A 25257-nucleotide genomic window follows, 5' to 3' on the forward strand; every position below is an offset into this window, starting at 1 on the left:
CCCCCCAGCTCCTCAGGGAGCAATCTCCTACCGCATACACCCAGAAGACAATACAATGGCTGCCTCCTCTGTGGCACAGTCTCCTAAATACAATGTCTTCTGTCACCGTCAAGTCCCAGTCAGCTGCCATGTCCAGAGGCCTTTCCCTGACTGCTCGAACACAGCAGTTCCATCCCACCACTTCCTGTCTTCCTACCCTGTTTTATTTGACACCCCCTGGAGTGGGGGAGGGGAGTTTATTGGTTCCTACGCACATCTGCACATAAGAGAACCTGATTATGGACAGCCTCTTTTGTTCTCGGCTTTATCCTCGGCTCCTTGAATGGTGCCTGGTCTATCACAGAGGCCTGGCGAATATACTGGATGGGTGAACAGAAGAGCTGGTGCCTGCTCTAGGAACCAGTCATGCCAGTATGGCATGTTGGTAAGGAAACCACCGCACTTACATACACTATTGACAAAAATGTAGATTCACAGAAATTTTTATGAGATGTTTGGCAAAGAGTCATCCCTGAAAACATACTTACAATTAACATTATACTGACTGGACAGGTTATATTTAGGAATACACATGTGTACATATATATATATATATATATATATATATATATATATATATATGCAATTAACAATTAGTGAAAAATGAGAGAGGCCACGAATGTGAAGAAGAGCAGGAAGAAGCATATATGAGGGTTTGGAGGGAAGGAAAGAAAAAGGAGAAATGGAATTATAATCCCAAAAATTTTTAAAAGAAACCATTTTGGTGGTAAATGAACCAACAAAACTTATCAAAAGAAAAAGAAGATTGATGATATTCGATGCATTGTATAAAGCACCCACATACCGAGAGACCTAAATCCCTCACCACTGGGAATGTTCTGTGAGAAATAGTCTCTGGCCTGTGACACTGTGTTGCAGAATAATAAAAACTACAACCAACTGAAGCCTCCACCAATCAAAGGTGGAATAGAAGAGGAGGATGGCGAAACCTGCAACCCAGGTACTCAGGAGGCAGAGGCAGGAGCGTCTCGTGCTTAAGTCTGGTCTGGACTGTATAAGCAAGTTTCAGGCCAGTCAGGACTACGTAGTAAGACCCTTCCTCTAAACGAATAAATGAAATTATTGAAAAGGATTAAAAGAATTAAGGAAGTTATTATACAACAGAATCACATTTAACTCTCATTTCAAAATATGTTAGATGAGTGAGTACTCATATGAAATTTTTTGGCATACAAAAAAGTGAAATATATAAATGAAACTAAAATGAAAAATGATATTTGCAATGAATCCGGCTTTCTAAAAGTTTTACATTCTTTGCTATGTATTGTGTGCTGTCAGAAAGCATCACACTCTGGAGTTATCTGGAAAATTACTGACAGTGATTGCATTGGGGAAAGGTGACGGCGGTGAGAACAAAGGTTTTATTTTTTATTTTGTACATCTTTATACTGTTTAAGCTTTCTAACCAAGAATAGTCTCATTTTTAAATGTCAGTGTCGGCTGCTGGAATGATGAGATAATATGCTTTTTGTTGACTTTTCTGTTCTCTGTTTTTGTTTTGTTTTGTTTTGTTTTAAGCAACTAATAGTCACACTCTGAAAGTCAAATAAAAGCGGAGGGCCTGGACCTGCTAAGCAGCTCTGACCACCAGATTGGATATGATGGCTCACATCTGCATTTCACTGAAACCAGCATGGTGTGGGTGTGGGAATGTACACCTGGATTAGCACACTGTTAAGCCTGCCTGCAGATCTTCCACACTGGTTGTTCTGTGGTGAATACAGCTTGTGTTTTGTGTGTGTGTGTGTGTGTGTGTGTGTGTGTGTGTGTGTTATATAAATAAGCAAGGAGCAGGATGGTTCTTAATGAAGTAGAATCTGCTCAATGGCATGTTCACATGCATTGCATTGTTTGATCTTATTTTACAAGCCAGTGAGGTGAGTTGGCTTATTCTCCATACTTTCAAACTGAAAAAATCAAGTCTATTGTTGCAGTAGATAGCAAGTACAGAAGCAATGACTCACATGGTTGCAGGGCTGCTGCCATAGAAACTGAATCCCTACCTTCAAAAGTCCTGTTCCAGGTCTGCTGGATGATTTTCCCCCCATCCTTCTTGCTGTAGCCAGCTCTGAGAACTTCGTGTAAAGCCAGAACGTAGAGGAGGATGGCATCATGGAACCCTTCAACAAACATGTTCACCTGCAAAGGAAACCCATCGAGTGAGCCTGAGAACCTGATGATTGATATTCCTCAATGGTATAAGCAAACAAAATGGTCCAACCTGGGTCTGTAGATGCGAGATCAAGGGAGGAAGTGGGCAGAATTATCAAAAGTAACTACCAAGAGTCTTATCATGTTTTCCTGGCACTAAGTAGGAAAAACACTTCCTGAGAGTTTACAGAGCAAACAAGACATTGCAGAAGTCAAAGAAACCATTCTGTTGTTCAGGTTAACTATTCCCGGAACTTTGACCCTCTTTTCATGCAATTACCCTTCTGCCCACATCTTCCATCAGCCTCAAGGCGGCATGAGTTCAACACCCCAGTGACGTCTGCTCCAGCTTCCACTGCCCATGTAATCCCTTTATATTCTGAGTGTAGGGCACACACACAGAACAGTAGTAACCGGGCAAGCTGGGGCAGAGAAGGGAAGGACTTGAGGCCAGCCTGCACCACATGGCAAGACCTTGTCTCAAAAGAGCAAAATGAAACAAAAATGTAGGTATCCATTTGTTCCTGCTCAACAAAACTGTTATCAACTGCCAACACATAACAAAGATACAAAGAATGGACACAGGGATTTCTGCCTGCCTTGGGAGGGGGCAACAGTGTTTGCTCCTATATTGGCAACAACACAGCTGTCTCTCTTTCCATCCTCTGCCAAACTCCAGGGACAGAAAGTGATTCAGTCTTGATAGGTGATGCATTTTATTTGATCTTTGGCTCAGGAAAGGTATCCTTGCTCTCCAAAACCCTAGTTTCACAAATGCACACACTGGCCACTAAACTCCAGGAAGTTGTTTCACCATGTGGAGTTTTGTTTCTTTCATCTGTACCCATGTAGGTGCTGTAGAACCTTCTTTAAGGGTAATTGCAGGAATCACATGGCAACACAGCATAAAGTGTCTAGTGCGTAGCAAGCATTCAGCAACTTGTTTTATGGGCCATATGATGCTCTTGGTACTGTCCTTGAGTCTTATTCAGATACAGTAAATAGAGCAGTTAGTGTTATAAATTGGGGGAGGATGATAAAGGGAAGCTCAAGAGTGGTGGCAAACGTTGACCTAAATTCTGAAACTGAACAGATGTTTGGAAGGGCGGAAGTCTGGAGAAAGCACTCTGGGTAGGATAACGCGGCAAAGACAGACCCTGACCACTACTGCAATAAAAACAACAGTTCTGCTCACCTGAAGCGAGAGAGACACGGCCGCATGGACAACCAGCAGAAACTTGGAAAACGTTTTGTGCCTTCGGTACAGAGTTTGTAAATTACCCAGTGTTCCAAAAATGGCATTTTCTCATTTTTTTCAAGCGTCTGAGTCGATGGCAGAAAGCCAGGGCTACAGGAAGAACTGGGGATTCCTGGGAGGATACCAGCCAGTGCTTGTGTGGCAGACAGCCTGCCCTGTCCCCCTCCAGAGGAGGAATGCCTCCACTGACCTCTGTATGGCCCGACTCAAGGGCGTATAGTGTCACAAATGGTGTCTTCCAGTTCAAAGACGCACACACAAATAGCATCACCTGTTTCAAGGGCACACTCACAGAGGGTGACAACACCCAGTTTCATTTGTCTCCATCCCAACCCTCGCTCACTGAGTCCTGTTCTGCACTATGGGTACAAGTATTTCAGATTTGCCAAAGCCGGAACCTGGGCGGCTCCAGTTCTGCCTTCTCTAGCTGTGTTCCTACCTCCTTCTGGGCCTTGGGTTCCTCATCTAGAAAATGAAGAAAATGACAGTGCCTTCCTCCTCAGGTTGCTATCGGTTTTCTCTGAACTGAGAAGTGTAAAGGACTTCACACAGCTTCTGCTACCATCACCCCTTGTCAGCTGTCATTGCTGCGACTGTTTAGAGATGGGGGGTTACAAACCCAGTGATTCTGCCTAGCTTCTAATTCTGACTAGCAACATCCAATAACCGAGCTATCTTATTGACCCACTTTATACCTGAAGGGAAGCAGAGTTCCTAGTTCACACTCTGGTGCCCCAGACAGATCTCTTACACCATCACGGTTCTAACGAAGATTAGTAGAACAGCACTGTCCAGGCTGGGCTATCCCACTAATCCTCAGGGAAAGGCGGACTATAGGACAGATTCAAGTTCACAGAGATCTTGTAGTTAGCAACTAGCTGGATCCACAGTCCACGCCTAACCCAGATACCTCACTCAGTCTCTTAGCCTTCTGAGTCCTCATTTGTGAAGACTCGCCACAGCACTGGGTCACCTCACAGAGATTTTTCTGGGGTTTAAATGAATTAGAGCATTAAAACACCAAAGAAAGTTCTGGAGACCATGAAAGCCTTGGGCAGAAGTTGGTTCTTAATTCTAGCTGTTAAACTTAAGTCTCAGAAACACTGTTTTCTTAGGCAAAGAATGCTATAGAAATAACATCTACCAGTCAAAGATAATTTTCGCCTGCCTTGAATATGCTAATTTAATTTTCCAAAGGAATACAAATTTTTCACTTAGACCATGAAGTCATCATGATTCGAGAAAGCACGCATGCTGATGAATTTTAATAAGTATACTTTAGCTGTTAAATTTAATTCTCAATACACGATCATTTTTTCCCCCCACAAGTCTATCTTCTCTTTCATAACTTTATAGAACCCATCTTGGTTTCCACTACAGTGGAAAGTCATGGAATCCTAGCTGTGACATGTGGGGGATGTAAATGACTTCAGGAAGCACCAGGGTACCCATATTTCCCAGAAGCTATTGGCAACTAATTGTTGGATTCGGGAGAAGGAGTCATTTTCTCCAATGGCATAGCCACTGTCCGGGTGCCCACGTTCCAGTAAATAATATCCTACTCATGCTCATGAAGTAACCCTAATGAAATGTAATGGCTTACAAGCTTTAAAAGATGTGGAACTAGAAAAGGAACTTACTGGGTAAAGGGGGAGTTCAGCATCCATGGGAGAGAAATAAGAGGGGGTAACAATGTAGTTGAAAGTGACCAAAATACATTAAATATATGCATGGAATTGTTGGACTGATAAACCCTGGAAAAGGGGGGGACCATTGTTTTACTCAGTCTTCCTGAATTTTGTTCTTGCATGCCATGCTCTGTAAATGCACGTTTCCTGGAGCATCCCTGCTTAAAATACAACATGAGCCCCTGGGTCTCATCCTTCTTACTCTGTGGATGTCATCTTCTTCCTCCTCCTCTTTCATCATACTTCTCTCTAAATCCTCACCCAGGGACACCATACTGATGTTAACCATTCAGAGTACTGGTCATGCTACCAAGCACCATGCCTTAACTGGCCCTTCCCCTTCCTTCCTTCTTGATGCATCCTCTCCTGTCCACAAGAGGAAGAACAATTCTCTGCCCAAGAAGGATGAACTTGGGCTGCTTTTGTCCTAACAAGTTTGGTGCCAAAACAGGTCAGACAGGCTCTAGACATAAACTCTGGCCTGAAATCTCCTACTATCTCGATTTGCAAATGAATCACAACAGTTACCTCCTTCCCTGTCAGAGTGGCCCTCTCTCCCTCTGAAGGAGGATGCTGACCCCGCTGAAGCTGTGGTACCCTGGCCTGCTGCGGAGGAGGTTTCATCACACCTACCTCATAGGCAAAACCCCAGAGACTGTCTTTTCTCAAGGAGAACATTCTCACTCTCACACATATCTTTTTTTAGTGGGAGGGAAGCCCGTTAGCACATTACAACCCCTGTAAACTGGAAGTGCAAAGTAAAGAGAAAAAAAAAAATGAGAGAGGGGGAGAACAGTATTAAGTTGTATCAGGAACACTTTTCTTTGGACCTCCAGAGAGGAGCCAGCTCACTTGGTCTGCCTCCCTGTCTCTGGACAGAACAACCATTGAACTTCCAGGCCCTGGTTGTGACACATCACACTGTGGTTACCAATCACAGGAAGTGGGACTCCCTTGCCTAAGCAACTCGTTTGGGTGTTCATCATCTGTTTTAGCTACTTAAATTCCCTGACAAAAGCAACAGGGGGGAGGAAGTTTTTATTCTGCCTCAGAGTTGGAAGGATCAGTTCATCATGGAGGCCAAGTCCTGGTAGCAGCAGCTTGAGGCTGTTAGTCACATTACAGGTCCCCAGGAAGCAGAAAGCAATGAGTGCTTGTGTTTAGCTAGCTTCTTCCTTTGGATGTAACCCAATGCCCAAGTTCGGGGAAGCTGACACTCTCATTTAGTGTGACTTCGCCCACCTCAAAGAGATAACCCTTCACGGGCATGTCCAGAGACTCGCCTAATCTAAATCATCTCTCATGGGTGTGGCCGGAAGCTTGTCTCCTCGGAGATTCCAGCTCCTCTCAAGCTGACAATCAAAACCCACCATCATGGCATCCTTTAGCCAGAAAATCCTCCCTTAGCATCACTTGCTGAGGTCTTAAATTCCTAAACGCAGCCACTCCCAGGCTAGATAATGAACAAGTTGGATTAAGAAAACATGAACGTTCACAGTCTCCACCAGACAGAATCACTGTCCCCCGCAGAGAGGCTGTACACATGGAAGTCATGACAGGGCCTCCTCTCTGCCAACGCTGCTAGCCACATTCTCTCATGGAAAAAGCCGAATGGAAATGATCAGGTTTGTCTGTTTTCAGATGAGCATAGATAGACTTGGCATTCACAGCACGACCCCCTCCATTACACTGCACAGCTTCTTCCCCGTTTCCCTCTGGGGAGGCAAATTCGTGGGCAAGTGAACTCCTGGATGCTTACGAGTAAGTAAAGCATGCCTCAAACACTATATGTATCATGAGAGAGGCCTGTAAAAACAGAGTGCCTGAGCCAGGCGGTGGTGGCACAGGCCTTTAATCTCAGCACTCAGGAGGCAGAAGCAGGCAGGTCTCTGTGAGTTTGAAACCAGCCTGGTCTATAGTGAGAGTTCCAGGACAGCCAAGGATGCTACACACAGATAAACCCTGTCTCAGAAAAAAAAAACAAAAAACAAAAAAACAAAAAACAGAGTGTCTGGACACGAAGAAAGCCTGTAAAGCTTTCAAGTAGAGACAGCTGGAAGAAGGCTCCCAAAGGGGAATGCCAACCTAGACAGTCCTGGGGTTTGGCTTGTGGCATTCGCCTGAACTCAAGCGTGCCACACGGTGGTTCTGTCTTCCTTACCACAAACCGTTGGTTCCCAATGCAAATGAGGAAAGCTGTGGGTGCTAATTTCTCTGGAAAAAGAGATGCCTTCTCACCTCTCAGTTGCTGAAGATCACATAGGGGAAAGTGGGATTTTGAAGGAGAGCAAGTAAGAGGTCAGTCATGGGCTGCTCTTTCCCCTTCATCGCCAGCAAGGACAGTATCACCTGGTCAAAAGTAAGTTCTAAGAGGGCCCTGAAAGTGGATCTTGTCCAATTCTCACATGCCACTGATGTGGCAGACATAGGGAGTGGCTTGGGAATGCTACGTGAGTAGCTCAAAGGCCAAGGATAATTCTACATTTGAGAAACACTTAACACGTCACTTCTTTATACTTTAGCTACTCTCTACATTTCAAAAATGAATTACTTAGGGCTGGGAAGACGACTCAGGGGATAAAGTGTGTGCTGTGAGATATGAGTGGTGCGAGAGAATTGTCTATATTCTGTCAATCATGTTTTAAATAAATGCTGATTGGCCAGGCAGGACGTGTAGGTGGGAAAACCAAACAGGAAGTAAAAATGATGCAAGGAGAACAGGAGAATTCTGGGAAGGAGGAAGCTGATTCCTCCCACTCCTGCCCAGATCACCCAAGCAGCAGGATGTGATCTGCCCCACTGAAAAAGGTACTGAGCCACATGGCTAACATAGATCAGAATATAAGCTACAAGAGCAAACAAGGAACATGAGCTAATGTGCCAATCAGCTTTATAACTTATAAACTTATAGCTCTGTGTGATTTTCTTTGGGGGCTAAACAGCTGTGGGAACCAGGTAGGACAGAAAACCCCAACAAGCGAGCCCTTCATGTTACAGATGAGGACTGGAGTCTGGATCTGCAGACCCCACAGGAATGCTGGGCGAGCATGGTGGCTCCCCTATGATCCTAGTGCTCAGAAACCCGAAGCAGGATCCCTGGCCAACAGGCTGCACTCGCCGTTGAGACAAGCTCTGGGTTCAATGCAGAAACTCTCCCTCCGTGAATAAAGTAGGGAGCGACTAAGGGAGACTCCTGCCATCAAGCTTGGGCCTCCATGAACATGCATAGACAAAGGCAAACACACATGTTCACCTCCCTGCAAACACGCGACACACAAATGTACTCTATGTGTTATTAATTTTCTTTCAATTTCCCTTTAAGTCATTACACTACAAGTCTACCACCCAGCAGCAGAAGAAAGTAGCATCTTCTGAGTGCCACCACACTCTGCCCCTCACTCTATTACTGGCTGATGCAATACTGTAACAATCCTGTCTTATAGAATTCACCCTTGGTCATTTGCTGACTTAGTCCATTCAAGCTTTGATCAGGAAGTTAAGCTAAACACTGCATATCTTACCTTTCATGCATTCTGAGAACTTAATGCATGTAGCTTCTTAAAGTTCAGACATCTTGCCAACAGTAAAGCTCAGGTCCCCCACCTATGTCTCTATGCAGAGCCAAAATGTTGTTGTTGCATCCAGCATGCTGGATCTCCTCCTCCCTAAACTGACGTTATGATTTCCTTGGGGTAGGATTTTCCCCTAAGCTTCCAGGACAACTGTCTCCATCCTGAGCCTAACTACACCCTCATGTCAATGCTATGGACTTGCAAGTGACTTAGATCTTGCAGCCTAGAAAGTAGCTGCCTGGAGGCAGGGGGGAGGGGAGGAGGGTTCTTCTCTCTCATCATCTCGAACAGAATGGTTTATAAAACAAATAAGTCTTTGCAAGATCATAAGGTATGTCCCCACTCATCCCTCATAATGACCGAAATGATGTAGCCTGGGAGCCACCAGAAGGGCACTGGCATTAGCAAACACTAGCAAGGAAATCTACCCAGGCTCTGCTAAAGAGAAGCCATGAATGGAACCCTAGGGTTTCACATTGGGAGCTGGTAGACAGAGACCACATGTGGCAATGACCTTTGCACGCAGTTCTGATGCTCACGTGGGGAATTACATCATTTGATATGTTCATCCTTTGAATGTACCACACACACACACACACACACACACACACGTACACGTACACACAATTTATAGATGTATCTCATCACCCATATTACTGGAAGGCTTAGCTGAAAAGAAATATCCATAGTGGCATAATTGTCACTAGCTTTCAGGTGAGTAAGTGAATGACATCTTCCCTTAGCCTTGATATCTCACCTATGTACAGGTAGCTGTCTCTAGACAGCTGGTGACCCAACCCCATATGACTGTGCAGAATCCATGTGCTCTGTGTCCTTTTCAAGGGAGGACGTTCAGATGGATGAAGGTGGGTTCAGACAACAGGTGCCATCGAGGTGGTGACAAAGACACCAGGAAAGGAAGAGAGGAGAGACCAGGGCAGAGGGAGACAGGAAGGTCAGAGAGAGATCAATGTTGAGGTGCCAGGGTCTGCTGTCCTTCAAATACCACGGAAGGCTCTTTCCAATTGCCGTAGGACTTGCAGTTTTGATGACCTCTCCCTCCTTCACCCCTTCCCGTGTAGGATTATAGCAGCTTGGCATGCTGCTTTCACTCAACCCCTCCTCCTCCATGTCCACCTCTTTGCAAACAGTGACTCTATGAACTTCTGTTATTCCTCTTAAGCGTGTCTTCTCTCTTCTCTTAGGGACGATCACAGAAGCACCTACCATCTATGATCTACTTACACTGGATCTTCCTGAGATCATCTCTGGCCAGCCAAACCCCCCTTTCTGCTGCATCTACACTAAGTGCGAATGTGTCATGTTCTGCTCATCATTCTCGTTTGCGGATTTGCAGAGCTGTGCACATGGGCACCACACAGCCACAGAGTAAAACAGCCACACCACAAGCTTGTTTCTTTTCCTAGGTCTGAGGCCCGGCATCTAATACAGAAGCTGCACTCACTTGGGTTGACATCACTGTCACCTGCCACTTCCCGCTGCTCCCACCTGTGCCTGCCTCTAGCACGCCATTTTCTTGGTCACTTGCTAATACTGCTGTTCTGTAAACTAGGGGAAGAAATCACAGTATCTGTTACAGTGGAGTTAGGCGTGAGGGTAAAGCAGGCAGTGTGCTATGCACCCATAGTCCCTGGGACTCTGGAGGCTGAAACCTAAGATTGCTGAAGTTCACAAGCTTGAGGCCAGCCTGGGCTACATAGTGAGATCCCATCTTAAAATCAAAACAGACATGGAATAAATGGTTTCGAGGTCAGAATTTGAGGGCCTCTCTTGTGATAAAAGCAATAAGTTACATTGTGTTTTAGCTGTTCAAAGGCCTTCTTTGCACGTTATTGGTTGAGATTACTGTCATGCTGGTTTCACACCTTTTGCTTAAGGGAGGGGCTTCTAGAGCAACACAGGGAGGCTTGTACTGAAAGTAGCCATCTCAATTGGTAAATGAGGGAGCTGAGTTTTTGTTAAGAGATCTTGTCCATTAAGTTTTCTACCAAAATAATAAAACTAAATAAACTATCACTGCCTTCAAAGAAAGCTCAGAATTTCATATTTTAGAAATTATGTATAAATAAAGTTAAAAAATTACTGGCATCTTTGGGGCATAGTATATATGTATATGTGTACACTGTGAGAATCGTATGAAGATAGACACAATACTTTAACAAAGTAAGTAATCTAAAATACACACACACTTACATAGCCATCTGAGTTTGACCAAGACACCTGAGCAACTCCACAGGGGTGGGGGGGAATCTTTTCAGCACATGACAGGACTTAAAAAAAAAAAAAAGAAAGAAAGAAAAACATGATGGGAAAAACTAAAACTTGACTCTCAGATCACAGCAGATAAAAAAAAACTCATTTGAGATGACTCATAGACATAAGTATGCTAGGCTTTTATCAACTCAGAAAGAAAATGGAATATCATTGTGATTTTGACAGTGGCAAATTTTTGTTAAAGCACTGAACATTGAAATATGTCTTCATGGAAAAGGTGGGACTTGGTGTTAATGTGATTGTCACACACATCTGAGGACCTGAGTTCAGATTCCCAAGAACCCATGGGACCCTGAATATGTACCTGTCCTCCCAATAGTCCTGCAGCCAGCAGGCCGAGACAGAAGAATCCTCAGGATCTATGTCGTTGGCCGGATGGCCTGGAAGACACAGCAGTGACCCAAGAAATGACCGTGCTTCAGACAAGAGGAGGACAAAGACCTACAGTGGAGGTTGTCCTCTGACCTCCACACACACACACCAGAGCACATACATACAAGGATTCACACATGAACATACCCCACACACAATGAACAGATAAATAAATAAATAAATAAATAAATAAATAAATAAATAAATGCTTAAAAATTAATACTACCAAAAAGCAAGTGGAAAACAGAGACAAAATAGCCATTAAAGAGACATCTGACTTACACCCAGAATATTTTAAAAACAGCTTTTTAAGCCAGGAACAAACAGAAACAATCTTTTTAAGCAAGCAGCCCACATGAACAGACAGGTCGCGCCTGGAAAGAGACCCCACACCTTGTCACCAGAAGAAAGAAGCCAAAACTGGTGAGGAACAGCCTTACACCCATCAGATAGTTAACGTTGAAAGGCTGGTGCTGCAGAGTGTGGATACAATGTAAAACAAACATATCTCTCCTACCCTGCTGCTAGGAATGGGAAGTGGTACTATTTTGTCCCTTTCTTACAGAGTTAAGCATGCGTCTCTGCTATTAATCCAGCAGTTTCATTCCAAGTGATTTACACAACATAAATGAAAACATAATTCACCGAAAGACTCATAGAGATGTTCATTACTGGTGCAAATAATGTCCAATTGAAAAAAAATGTCCCCTAAAAGAATAAACAAATCTATGCTATATTCATATGAGAAAATGTAACTCAGCCATTAAAAGAAGAATAAAATAGAAATACTTGTGACAGGATGAAAAACTTCACAAGCACCATATGGCACGGGGGAAGCCTACATAAAAGCATACGTGATTCCACTCATACAGTGTGTGCTATGTGAATGTAGAAACCAGCAAAATTAAATCATGAAAATAGTGGTGGGGAGAGGCAAAGAAAGGAACATGAAGGAAGTGTGTGTGTGTGTGTGTGTGTGTGTGTGTGTGTGCATATGTGTGTGTGTGCACGCGCATGCGTGGGCACACACACACATGCAAACATCCTATGTGTTCAAATAGAGTGGTAGTTGCATATGTATGTATGTATCAAAACTATATTATATGCTTATATCTGTGGATCTAGCGTCACATGAGTTTTGACAAAATAATAGCTTATATTCTAGACACAGACTAAAATATTCACAGGTGAAACACTGGCAATGCCTGAGCTTCTCAGGGGCTGAGAACGGGTTAACATCGCACATGAAAGTGCATGTCTGATCACTGTGACACATGCTAAGTGGTGAGCACACAGAATTTCATGTTAGCAGGCTCTATTTGTGGAAGAACTTTCCATTTTTTGTTTTTGTTTGTTTACTTGGGCTGTTGCTGCTGCTGCTGCTGCTGGCTGCCATTGTCATTGCTGCAATTAGAAGAAGAATGTCACTCTGTACCCAGAGCTGGCCTTGAACACACGTGTAACCTAGACTGGCTTTCAGCTATGGCAATCTTCCTTCTGCCTCAGAGTTCCTACTGCTAACACTAAAGGCACCCCTAGCCTTACAAGGTTTCTTTCCTAATCAATTCCCTAAATGGAAAAGAAAAAGGCTCAGAAACTTCTGGAAGCTTTTCTGCAGGCGAAGAGTGTGTTTAAAACATTTGAAAATCCTAACAATAAAGTCAGCACTTTTTGTTCATTTCTGTGCTTTTTCCTTATCGTTGAACTGAAACATTTTTAAAGATACCTACAGATTTCAAATATCAACTTAAAATAATAGGCCAACAGACCAGACGTCATCTGAATCCATTCTTTTGAATTATATTCAAATTCAATCCATCAATATTCATTCAAATGGATAAGTAGATCTTTGTAAAGTAGTAAAATAACTACAGAGTTCCCAATGGAGCCATATCACAGGAGCGACGTAGTAGATGAATGATATTCAGGCCCAGGTGGCAACGGGAAACTACAGGTAGAAGCCTGCCACTCAGGTAACAGGTTACAGTCAGACACAGAAATTAGGTGTCGTCCACAGAGAAGCTGTCACCTCTGCCTAGAGATGCTACACACACACACACACACACACGCACACACACACGCACGCACACACACACACACACACACACACACACACGCACTGTGTTTAGAGAGAAAAGACCCGAAGAAGAAACTTGCAAAGTAGCAACATTAGTGGAGCAAGTAATTAAAAAAAAAATCATCAAAGAAGACTTGGCACACAGATCTGGTTAGAAAACCTGCGCACAGTAGAGTTTGGGCAGCCAGGACAGAAGATAATTCCCAAACGAGAGAGCTATCTTTCCCAGTGACTCTTCTGAGGAGACCCTCCTCTAGAACTGCTATGTCATTGTACCCCAGCCATGTCTAATGCATCTCTGCCTCCAAGTTTGTGTTCCTTTTCTTTGTCTCAGTTAAAAGGCTCATGGATCCTTACTCGCCAAAAGCCACCTGCGCAGGCACCGGGCTGTCCTCAGAGGACCTAGGACAATACTTTGTCTCAAGGAGGCGTTAAGTAAGTGTTTGAGTGTGTTCACGGAGGCTCAGTCAACAAACATCTCAACTACATACTCCTGATACCACACAGGTCAAGTGGTCGGTCAGTACAAAGGTACATATGTCACTGCTGAGTATAGAAAAGGAGAAATGTCCAAAGATTAAGGTGAATGGAGTCTATACTAGTAAACAGCTCAAATTAAAATGTTAATATGATCCAGGACTTCTAAATAAATAATTCCAATCTCTTTAAGATCTTTAGGCTAGAATGGAAGTGCAGATATCTGACTTCACTCCCCATAGAGACAGCAGAGTAGAAAAGGTAATTGGTAAAGGTCTTGAATTAAAGCCAAAGTCAAATTTTTATACCAAAAAAAAAAAAAATCCCTACTTCTAAATCACAGCCATGGAGCCAACATTTTTAGATCATGATCAAATGAAACAAGCTTGCTCCGATGGGGAAGGAAGACATACAGACTAACTAATAGTAATCCTAAAGCTCAACCCAGTGTCTAATTGCAAGCTGGTTAAGAGGGTTGACTCTTCAGTAGTATGGTATTCTTTTCTTCCTGTTTAACAATTTGCTGGATCTCAGAAAAGATGTCATTGAAAATGGCCCCTATATGCTGCTTGCAGGACCCGGGGATGTCCTACTTACTTACAGCTGCTGGGCTGTTTCCTTTGGACACCCTCACTCAGTGCACTTAAAGTTATAAAATCCCTTTCCAATCATGTTTCCTAACTCCTGAGAGTAATTTATTATGATTTTATCCATTTAACAGATTAAAGTCTCTGGCACACAGGTGTCCTTATGTCATCGGTTGTGTTAATGCCATTGTCTTAATTTCATTTCTGCTGCTGTGTTAAAAAAAAAATACATGGATCTAATCTACACAGGAAGTAGAAAAAGACAAGATCTCCTGAGTAAATTGGGAGCACGGGGACCATGGGAAAAGGTAGAGAGGGGAGAGGGAGGGAGAGGAGCTGATAAAAATAAATAGCTCAATAAAATCATTTTTTTTAAAAAAAAAGAAGAAGACAAATGACTATAGGAAAAAAATACCCTAACAAAAGCAAAATAGGGAGGAGAGGACTGTTAAACTCAGAATTCCAGACTGTGGTCCATCAGTATCCAATGGTTCATGAGTATCCAATGGTCCATCAGTATCCAATGGTTCATGAGTATCAGGGATGTCACAGTGGCTGGAGCTTAAGAAAACTGGTTATGTTCCATCCACAGTCATAGGAGAGCAATAAATGCAGACACACTTGTGCTCAGCGCAACTTCCTCTCTTAGCTAGACAGTTCAGGACCTAGGGAATGGTGCTGCCCACTTTCAGGCTGGCTCTTCCCACATCAAAAGACACAGTTAAGAAAATCCCTCAGAGGCATGCCCCTAGGCCAATCCAACCTAGACAATTCCTCACTGGATTTCCCTTCTCGAGTAAGTCTACCTTGTGTCGAAATAACAATTAAAAATGGCCATCACACCCATCAACTAACTTCTCAAAGTTATTTCTTTTGTTTTTTGAGATTATAATATATTCCATCATCAAACCCTCCCGTATACCTCCTGCTCTTTTTCAATTCCAGGACTTCTGTTTTCATTAATTGTTGTTATACATGTACGAATGTATGTATGTATTTCTAAATACATAATTACAACCCAGTTGGTATGTATAATGTTACTTGTATGCATGTTTTTAGGTATGACCATTTGGTACTGAAAAGCCAATTGGTTCCCCTTAGTAGCCTATAGCTCTTTGTATAGGGTTGAGATTCCTAGATTTCCCCCAACCTCTTCCATGTTAACATGGTTCAGGGATCATTGTGGAAGAAGGGGCAGAAAGATTGTAAGAGCCAGAGACACTGGGAGTTTGCTGTGAGACTGCGTCTCCTAGGAGATACACCCATAAAGTCTCACAACCATGACGTTCTAAACAGGAGTTGAACAAGGTCAACCAACATTATTGAACCACAGCCATGGGCTCCCCCACTACATGTATCCATGCAGACATCAGCATCAATGGTTAGGCCTCATGAGCCAGCTCTTTGACCTATCGCTACAAACCCTGTGGACGCTGTCAGCTTCCAATATCAGAGTCTTCTGTTAGGCAAGTGGCCAAAGAAGCTGGGTGTGGCCTGTCAAATTCAAAGTCTGAACGTATGGCCTTCCCTTCTAGTTCCTGCCAGGTAGCTTGAGGTGCAGAGTTATTTTTGCTGTGACACTGAGTTTAAATCAAACTGTTGTGTAAGAAGGATTAAATTATAAAAATGCCACAATCCTCTTGCCACTGGGTGGCTCTATGAGTAGTTCACTCCCATAGAGGGAGAAGCCCTGACATTCAAAGAACATCACGATACCACCTCTGGATTCATTCGCCTCAGACCTTCCTTTTCCAGAGGCCCCCTTTTAAAGGCAGTCTCCTGGAGAAGATAATCTGCAACCCTGACATCTATTGTCAGGAATCCTCACCAAGTGAAGAAGGGTTACAAGACCCTGGAGTACACAAAGTCTTTAGACAAGATGGGAAATGCAGGAAAAAAAAGAAAAGAAGCTGAGCTTCATCCTCTAATATTTCTCTCCAAGTCCTTCCCACACTCAATTCTTCAGGTTGATACACTTCTTCCTACAGGTCAACTCGTCTTGGGTCTACAGAATGGGTTTGAGGTGATCAGACTTCTCTAAAAAGAATTAACATTGTATTTCAGTTGTGAGGAAGTTGTCCAGATGAGCTGGCATGCACTTCTGAAAAAAGAAACTCCTTAGCCATTCAGTCATGAACAGTTTTGCACACCACAATGCTATTTCACTTGAGCCTTTCTGTTGCAAATGGTTTTGCACACCTTGATGCTAATCCATTTCTGAATATTTGAGGGTGGTGTCACCATTGCTACAAGATGTCTCTGATGCTCAAGTTAGTTGAATCACCACCCATACTAACAACAACACAAAACAGAGATTGCCCTTCAAAGGGATGAAATAGGACTTTTGGCTTGGAAGTCCTTTTGCATAAGCCCCATGCTTCTTTACTAACCATTTTCAGAGTATGCTAGATCAATAGCTTTTTTCAGTTAGAAAGCCACCGATGTGTAATAATCACAATAAAATGAATTCTTATTTGTACTCAAAAACACTACAATCCAGATATTACAATTTCTTCAAATAGTCTATTAGTGTTATTCAATGCTATTTCAAAGCCGACCAGATAATTTAAAACAATTTTTTAAGAAAATGAAAGTGATTTTTTAAAAGTTCAATATATATTCATTTAACATCTTTGAAGGCCAACCAATATTTCTTTAGCTAGAGAGAACCCTTCACAATGCCTCCATCCTCCTGATTACATTTCCCTAATAAGACTAATCTTATTAAAATGGTGGCATGCAGACTCATCATTCTTATACTGTTAAAAAAAAAAATGAGGTTTGATTTTATTCTCCAAATAAAATTAGTAAGGCCCTCTTGTGTCTGAAAAGGCTTTTTAATTGGGACAAACTATTCCCTGACTGACTGTGGAGAAAGGGGTGAGAGCAAGGGAAGAGGGCACCCCTGCTAGGGCACCCCCTTCTATTCCGATGCAACCCTTGCAGAAAGGCTTGAGTGTGCAGAGCATTGCCAGAGTGGAGCAGATACATCTTGCATTGGCTGCGTTTTTTTTTCTCTTTCATTCGTTTGGCTGAGGACCTAACTTTTTAAATCTTCAATCTAATTAAGTGATGTGAGACAAGAGGTCAGTTTGAAATGTCTCGTCCAGATTTTTTTAACGATCTGATAAATTTTCAGCTAAGGTCACTTCCTGCACAGCTTCTGTGTAAAATCACAACTTAGGTCAAATACTACAGTGGTTAGGCCTTTCCCTCAGAGAGATTACGGTACTCTTTTTCAACATCCTGGACATCCCAATATGTCACACCTAGCCTCTTTAAATAATTATTTATTAAATTCTGCCTCTTTCAAATCCTGTGCCTACATAAGCTTCCCATTCCCTAGCCCCACATGCATTTGTGAGCACCAAAGGGAGGCTTGGGATAGGAAGCATGCCCCAGGACACCCCACCCCGCTCCACCCCACCCCAAAACACTGCCAAGCGCCAGACTCTCCTGCAGTGCTTGTTTAATTAGTCAAATTTTCAGCTTTTAAATAAGGAGAAAAAGCGAGCTATGGGTAGCCTGCTAACAATGAATGAGCAAATACCCCCGGTTATACCATCACCTCCTGGTCAGAATGTCTGGTTAGAAATAAAAATAGTATTTACCAATTCTGCCCCAAGCTGAAGACAGAGCACACTGAAAACTGTAAAGCTCAATCTGAACCCCAAAGCACTAAGGATCCATAATTGTTTTTGCTTTAAAATGGATACTACATATTCTTTTATTATTTTTTCTTTTGTTGTTTATTTGTTTGTTTGTCAGGGGACACACACAAGCCATGTTGCATGGATGGAAATCAGGACAATTTGAAAGAGTCCTTCCACACAGTGGGTTCTGGGGATTGAACTCTGGTCTCCAGAAGAAGCTGTGGCTGTACTTAATCAGAGGACTCTTGATCCAGTCTTTAAAATTAGGCTTTCATTCTACATCTGTAAGCCTTGCTGCTGTGTCTTTGCAAATTCTAACTAGACAGAGAACATGGCAATTTCTTGATACATGTGTCCAACACTGTGGTTTGCCTTTGCAGTTAATTAGTAAGGGCTGGCCAGCTTAGAGCTGAAGAAAAGCTGGTTCTGTATACTTTAAATCCAGAATAATACTTCCAAGGAGCTTTTCAGATGTACTGTTATAGACAGCAGAACACTATCATAATAAAATTCTCCTGAAGTGGTGTCTGTGGGTGTGCAAGCCTACAGTGACCTGTGCATATGGTGACTGCAATAAAAATTCTACAGCAGGGTGTGTGTGTGTGTGTGTGTGTGTGTGTGTGTGTGTGTGTTGTGCAAACCTACAATACCTGTGAGTGTAGTGACTGGGAGATGATTTTACAATGAAGAATAAACAAATTCCATACTCAGATAATGACAATGATACAGATTTTTAAACTAAGACTAGTTAGAAAGCACTTTGGGCTTTAGAGATCTGGAAATGAGAAGACCCTCTAAGGTGAATTGTACCTCCTAGAAATTATGATACTATTTTTCAATATCTTGAATATTCCACTATGTCACACCTAATCTCTGTAAACAGTTATTTATTAAACCCTGACTCTCTCAAATATTGTGCCTCGGTAACCTTCCCATTCCTCAGCCCCACATTTATCCATGAGCATCAGAGGGAGACCTGGGATAGGAAGCATGCCCCAGTACATCCCACCCCAACCCACACCCAAAACAGTGCCAAGCATCAGACTCTCTTGCAGTGTTTGTTTGGTTAGCCAAATTTTCAACTTTTAAATAAGTACATCACTCGCCTTGCAAGCATATAGACTTGGGTTTAATCCCAAGAATCCAGGTAAAAGAGCCAAGCATGACCAAGAAGCAAAGAAATCTTTAGGACTTTCTAGCTAGCCAGTCTAGTCCACTTGGCCAGTTCCAGGCCAGTGAGAAAACCTGCCTCCAAAATCCAGGTAGATGGCGCCTAAAGAATGATAGCAGGGGTTTCCTCTGACTTTGCATGCAGATGTGCATATATACTGTGCCTGCACACACACATGCACTCTCACCACACACACACACACACACACACACACACACACACACACAGTCAGATCCTCCCCCAAGCTTACACAGGGAAGAAACTGTTCCTCCCCATCCTGGCAGAAGCCAGGTGTGTCACTGATGAAGACACAGGTGTGGAAGAGTGTGCTGGAGCAGACAGAGGCTGGGGAAGGACCAAGTTGAGAATGATGCTAAAAGTTGTTCAGGCTGGGATCTTAGGTGACACTCCTTCCTGGCTCCCAGAAGGTAGTATGGCCCAATGACTTTCCAGAAGGGCTCAGCAGAGAATTCTTTTAATGAAATTGACCGACCTGAGAGAAAATATACCCAGGGTGGTAACATTTGGGATAATTCTTTGGAATAGCTAAGCTATTCCAGGGAACTACAATATACTCACAGAACTACAACACAGTCCACTGTTATACGGGTTGATAGATATTTAGAGCCCTGGGGAATGCTGAAGGAGGTACTCAGAAATAGAAGCAGAACAGCATCTAAGAAATGCTTCTGATATGAAAGATAAAAAGATAAATGTTTAATAAGATGACAACAGATAAGAACCTAAAAGAAATAGGCAATATAAGATTACTAAAACAATGAAAAGGACGGGAAGAATCCTATCTCAACAAATGTAAAACACTATCAGTTATAAGAAAGAACATCATAGCACTCAGGGAGACAGAGGCCGGTGGATCTCTGTGAGTTCTGGGGCAACCTGGTCTACAGAGTAAGCTCCAGGACAGCCAGATCTACACAGAGAAACCCTGTTTCGAAAAACCAAAAGCAAGAAAGAGTGTCATTTAATATGTTTATCTAGATTACCTAGTAAATTATGACAGACCATCAGTTACAAAATAAGCCCCATCTTTAGACAACTAAATAAATAAAACGTATGCTCTAGAATTAATGGAAGGGATACTAGGGAGATTAGCTTCGGTATACAAGAATCAAAGTCAAGGCGCTGTTTTGAATTCGAGAGTCACTCAGAAAACAAGAGAAAAGAATGAATGTTGTTGTCAGTACAACTAGGACAGGTGTTAGCCATCGATGTTTTCTCCTAGCAACCTGCCTTCTCAGCTCTCTCAAGAAACAGATGCCTGATCTCTCTATTAACTGAATGCTTCTCCACCCACACCTCCTGCTGAGTGTGAACCTACTGACTCCTGTCTCCCCCTCCCCACATAACCCCTTGTCAGCAGCAAGACGTCAAACTTGAACCCACACCCCTATACCCACCCAAGGAGTCTGGGACATTTAGTTGGAAGATCTACTGGTGTCCATATCTGTCCAAAAAGTTTGGGATCTGTGGATCTCCAGCATAGCCCATTCTGGATCCTACTCTCAGGATGCTAAGCAGTGGATCCCTCCCTGGAGTTGCCTCAATTCAGACTCTGCCCCTGAAAAAGCCCACATCAGTGGCTCCACCTTAGAGAGCATTAAAGTCCCCACCTCATGGGTTCCCCTCCTGGTTCTCTCATCTCCCCCCAGGGCCACCAAGGATGCTTTGCTCAAATTAAACCTGGATTTATTAATTCAATTTGATTGGCTTATTACATCAGCAGCAGTAGATTCCCAATAACCAGAGCTTCAATTTAACAGTTTTTCTTTGTCTTTCTTTCTTCTAATTTTTTTTTTTCTTCTTGAAGTGTATTTTACCACAGTCTTGCTTGGCCCAGAACTCACTACGTTGCCCAGGCTGACCTAGAACTTGTAGTGATCCTCCTGTTTGGTTTCTCAAGTACCAGGATCATGGACTTGCACCACCACACCCACCTAGAAAACCCTTGAAAATTAAAAATATAGCAGACATTTTAAAATCCAGTAGTTTGGACGATAAAATTTAGATAACCCCTCAGAAAAGAAAAGAAAAATGCAGAATTGGAAAATAACACTTGCTTTGACAGCTTATGTACTAGAACATGAGAGAAAATAACAGAACCAGCTAAAGATGGCTAACACTTGGTTTTATGAGGTACAGAAGGAAGGTACTAAAGGTGCAGAAGCAAGATTCTGAAATACGCACACCAAGCCCAGCATGGGCTCACACCTCTAATCCCAGCACTCAGAGAGCTAAGATGGTAAGCTAGCCACAAATTCCAAACCAGTCTAAGCTTCATAGAGAGTTCCAGCTCAGCCACGGATACAATTCCAGACTCTGTTCCCAAACAACAAAATATAAAACAACAATAGATAAACAAACAAACTCACCCCAGAACCCATCATTGTAAATTTTCAGATCACCTATCAGTACGGTTTTCTGTTTGTCTGTTCTCAAATTCACTTCCCTTCCTCCCTCTACTTCACTTTGCTCTACACCATAGAGAGATGACTCCTTGTGGCTTCATTTCACTGTCATATGACTCCAGTTACCTCAGTCAACATGGAACACAGGCAGGAGAACAGAACCAAGAGGAAGAAGAAAGCCAGGACATGTCTCCCCCACTTTCTTTGCCAGGAATAATACCTCTGTCAAAGACTGCATTTATTCCATCCTTCTAGCTTTTGTAGGCAGTCCTACCTTTGAGAACCTACTAAAAGTCTCTCTTCCTTGGTCCTTCTAGCTCTAGGGATTCTAGTGATTTTGCTATTTCTAATCTCTGACTTGCTTTACTATTCCATTTGGAAACTCAGCTCTTCTAATGCCTTAAACTCTGTTCCTTCTATTTAACTCTTGCTGAGTTGCCTGACATAGGCTCTGTTTTCGTAACTAGATCCTCACTGATACAATCAATCATTCAGAGAAAATACTAAAAGCCTCTAAGGAGAAAAGAAAATAGCATTGAAAAAATAAGAATCAGAATGGTAACAATAAGAGCTACAAAACAATGGAATTATTACATCAACGTCTTGTGCGAAGATAATCTTCAAACTATAATTTTATACCCAGCTAAACTGTCAACTGAATGATGCATCATCATCATCATCATCATTATTATTATAACACAAAACGTTTTGTGATGTGAAAAATATCAAAATTTTTTTACCATTAATGCCTTCTTTCTTCAAAACAAAAAAAAAATTTAAGAACAAAAAAGGAGATGCAATATCCAAGAAAAGGGTCACACAATGCAAGAGAGAATTGAAGAACACCTCCAAACTGATATTTTAGAAAAGAAATTATTCCAAACTGGAGCAGAAAAATAAGGTTAAAAGGGTTAATATCATTACATAAAACCTGTTACTGAAACAATAAAAATGAAATAGTGAGAACTCTATGGGAACAAATGAGAACACTATCATTAAACTCCAGAGAAGGTACTGGAAAAGTAGCAGGTACTCCTAAAACAACATATGATTATGCTGTAAGTATTTATAGGGACTTAATGAAAAAAAGCCTCTGAATAACATTTTTTTAGCTTTTCTTCAAACTTTATTTTGTGAAATCCTCTTTAACAAGAAACTGAATCATAAAACATTCGGAGTGTAGAAGGAAAAGGAAATATGAGCAGAGAAAGAGTGTGTCAAATAATTTAATCTTTTCTCCATTCCAGGAATCAAAATATAGGAAGAAAATTTTAATGTCAAGAACAACATAATCTATTTTAAAAGCACGCAGGCAACATTACAAAAACATTAACAATAATCATCTCTGTACAGTCAAAAGCACAGAAGGGAGGAACGATGGGGGAATTCATGTATGTCTGTAATTCCTATGGTATTATAAATTATCTTTAATTAAATGCAATACTTTTCATTCCTTGTATCATGTCCTATCAATTTGTAAGGCTACATGTTATTTTTATTTAAACAACAGCATCAGGGAAAGAAGGGGAAGTTCACCCAAGGAGAGAGCCTAGTGTTAAAGGGCCAGCGGATGAATAGAACTCAAAAGTGCCAAACACAATAGGAAGAATGGATTGAGGCCAGGAATGGGATTTACAGGAAGGAGAACCCAGGGATGCTGCCAGGGCCAAAGAAGTGTCTGCAACTCTGGCTCACACCATCCTAAGAAACAGTAGTGAGAGCGTCTGTCTTGGAAGGCAGCTGACTCAATAGTCCAGAATGAATGAATGAAGAGTGAATGAGGAATGAGTGACTATCTCATCTCAGAAACAAAACTAATGATTTCTCCAATAGAATACTACACAGTCCATGAACATTTTCTCCACTTTTCTCCTGGGAAAATGCTTTTTATTTCAGTGTAACCCTGCACAAACATTCTTCTTATCCATGTAAATAAACAGGACTCCGGGCAAATGGTATACTGACCAGACATAGCCACCATCTGGCCCAGTAACCTTTCACCTTTTTTCTACACTGATCCTGTAGATGAAACACTGACTCCTTGCTCCAAATGTATACCCTGTTCACTCCCAAAGTCAGATACGCAATTGCCAAAAGTTAATAAACAATAAGGCAGGAAACTGTCCGTCCCTTTAATGTGCCTGTGGAAACCTGAGAGCCTGTGATGGGGCCCCCACTATTACAGTTGTTCTTCTGAGGAAGGCTGTCCAGCCCGCTGCAAGTGCCATCACATCAGTATGTCACAGTGCTAAGGTGTATGACATTTATTGTGTACTGACACAAGGAGGTATCTCTTCTGGGAACTCCAGAGCTCAATGCTGTGGGTACTTTATTCTCACTCCTGAATTTTTAGAGGGTCAGGATTCCATCTGGGAGCACTCATTTTCCAGGATCAGGTTCACAGTTGTGCTCCCCAGAGAACTTAATAAACAGGCTCTGACGATCAAGAAGATGATGGCTTACATTTCAGGAAAAAAAAAAAAAGAGGGGGTGACTGCAGCTGAAGAGGGTACCGAATCGTAGTCACACTTCATCAAATGTGAAAGAGTAAAGAAAATTGATACGTTAAAAGTGTGTGCTTTGGATTGTGGGTGCAGAGAAAAGGAGGCAATGCTTCAGCCTGTGGACCCAGCCAGGCTCGACAGAGGGCCTGATACACTTAATCTTTGGGTCATAAGTTTGCCTCCTTATTGGGCACAGCGCTGTTAAAAGGACCAGACTGATGTAGTGGAAAAAGAAAGTCACTGGCCTGGGAGTCAGAGGACACAACTAATCTCCGCTTGGCCACCACACAGCGCATTCTAAAACCAAATACCAGCGCTCCGGAATTGGAGCCACTCCTAGGGCAGAGGCCGGGCAGCTCCATTAAAGTGCCCTTGAGTGAGAGGCACTGCACACATAGGTGACCCAAGACAAACCAATAGAAAGGCCAGGCAGGCGCTTGGCAAAACCTTGTCTGAGCAAGGCCTTGAGCTGCGAAGGCTTCTCCAATGGAACATTACTTGTTAGTCTGGGTTACTAGTGACCCCAAGGAGTCTTCAGACCCTTTGACCATCCTAACACCATCTCCTGCAGTATTAGTGAAGCTTTGTATTCCTAAGGAGGTCAATACACAGAACCGTTGCTGGTAAGCACTGCTGTTCTAATATATATAGTGGGAAAGGCTAGCACACCTCCCCGAGCCTTGGTATTGGACATTTGAATAAGAAGAGATTGGGGTTGATGTCTTCCAAGTTCAGTGATAACAAAAATGGTAAGCATAATACAGATTGAGTGTCTTTTACCTAAAATATTTAGGACCATAAGTATTTGGAGTTTCAGTTGGCTTTTTTTTTTCAGTTTTGATAAATAGATATATTTTTGCATGGTCAGCCCGTATAGAGAGGTTCTGTTGAACTTGTCCATATTTGGTTTCATAGTCTAAGTTGATGAGGACGACTGACCAGGTGTCTTCCTCAAGAGGGCACCAG

General features: G+C 42.5%; 1 protein-coding gene across 3 annotated transcripts in view; it reads right to left on the reverse strand.

The window, feature by feature from the left end:
• The window catches only part of Npr3 (natriuretic peptide receptor 3), a 68969-nt gene that overhangs the window by 15657 nt on the left and 28055 nt on the right, over positions 1-25257 (reverse strand). For all 3 annotated transcript variants that reach the window (XM_048429598.3, XM_048429587.3, XM_048429576.3), the window contains exon 4: positions 2064-2199. In XM_048429598.3, the coding sequence (XP_048285555.1) occupies positions 2064-2199 (136 nt within the window). The remainder of the gene's footprint in view (positions 1-2063; positions 2200-25257) is intronic.

The sequence above is a fragment of the Myodes glareolus genome, chromosome 15, assembly GCF_982192425.1.
Source record: "Myodes glareolus chromosome 15, mMyoGla1.1, whole genome shotgun sequence".
Lineage (NCBI taxonomy): Eukaryota > Metazoa > Chordata > Mammalia > Rodentia > Cricetidae > Myodes > Myodes glareolus.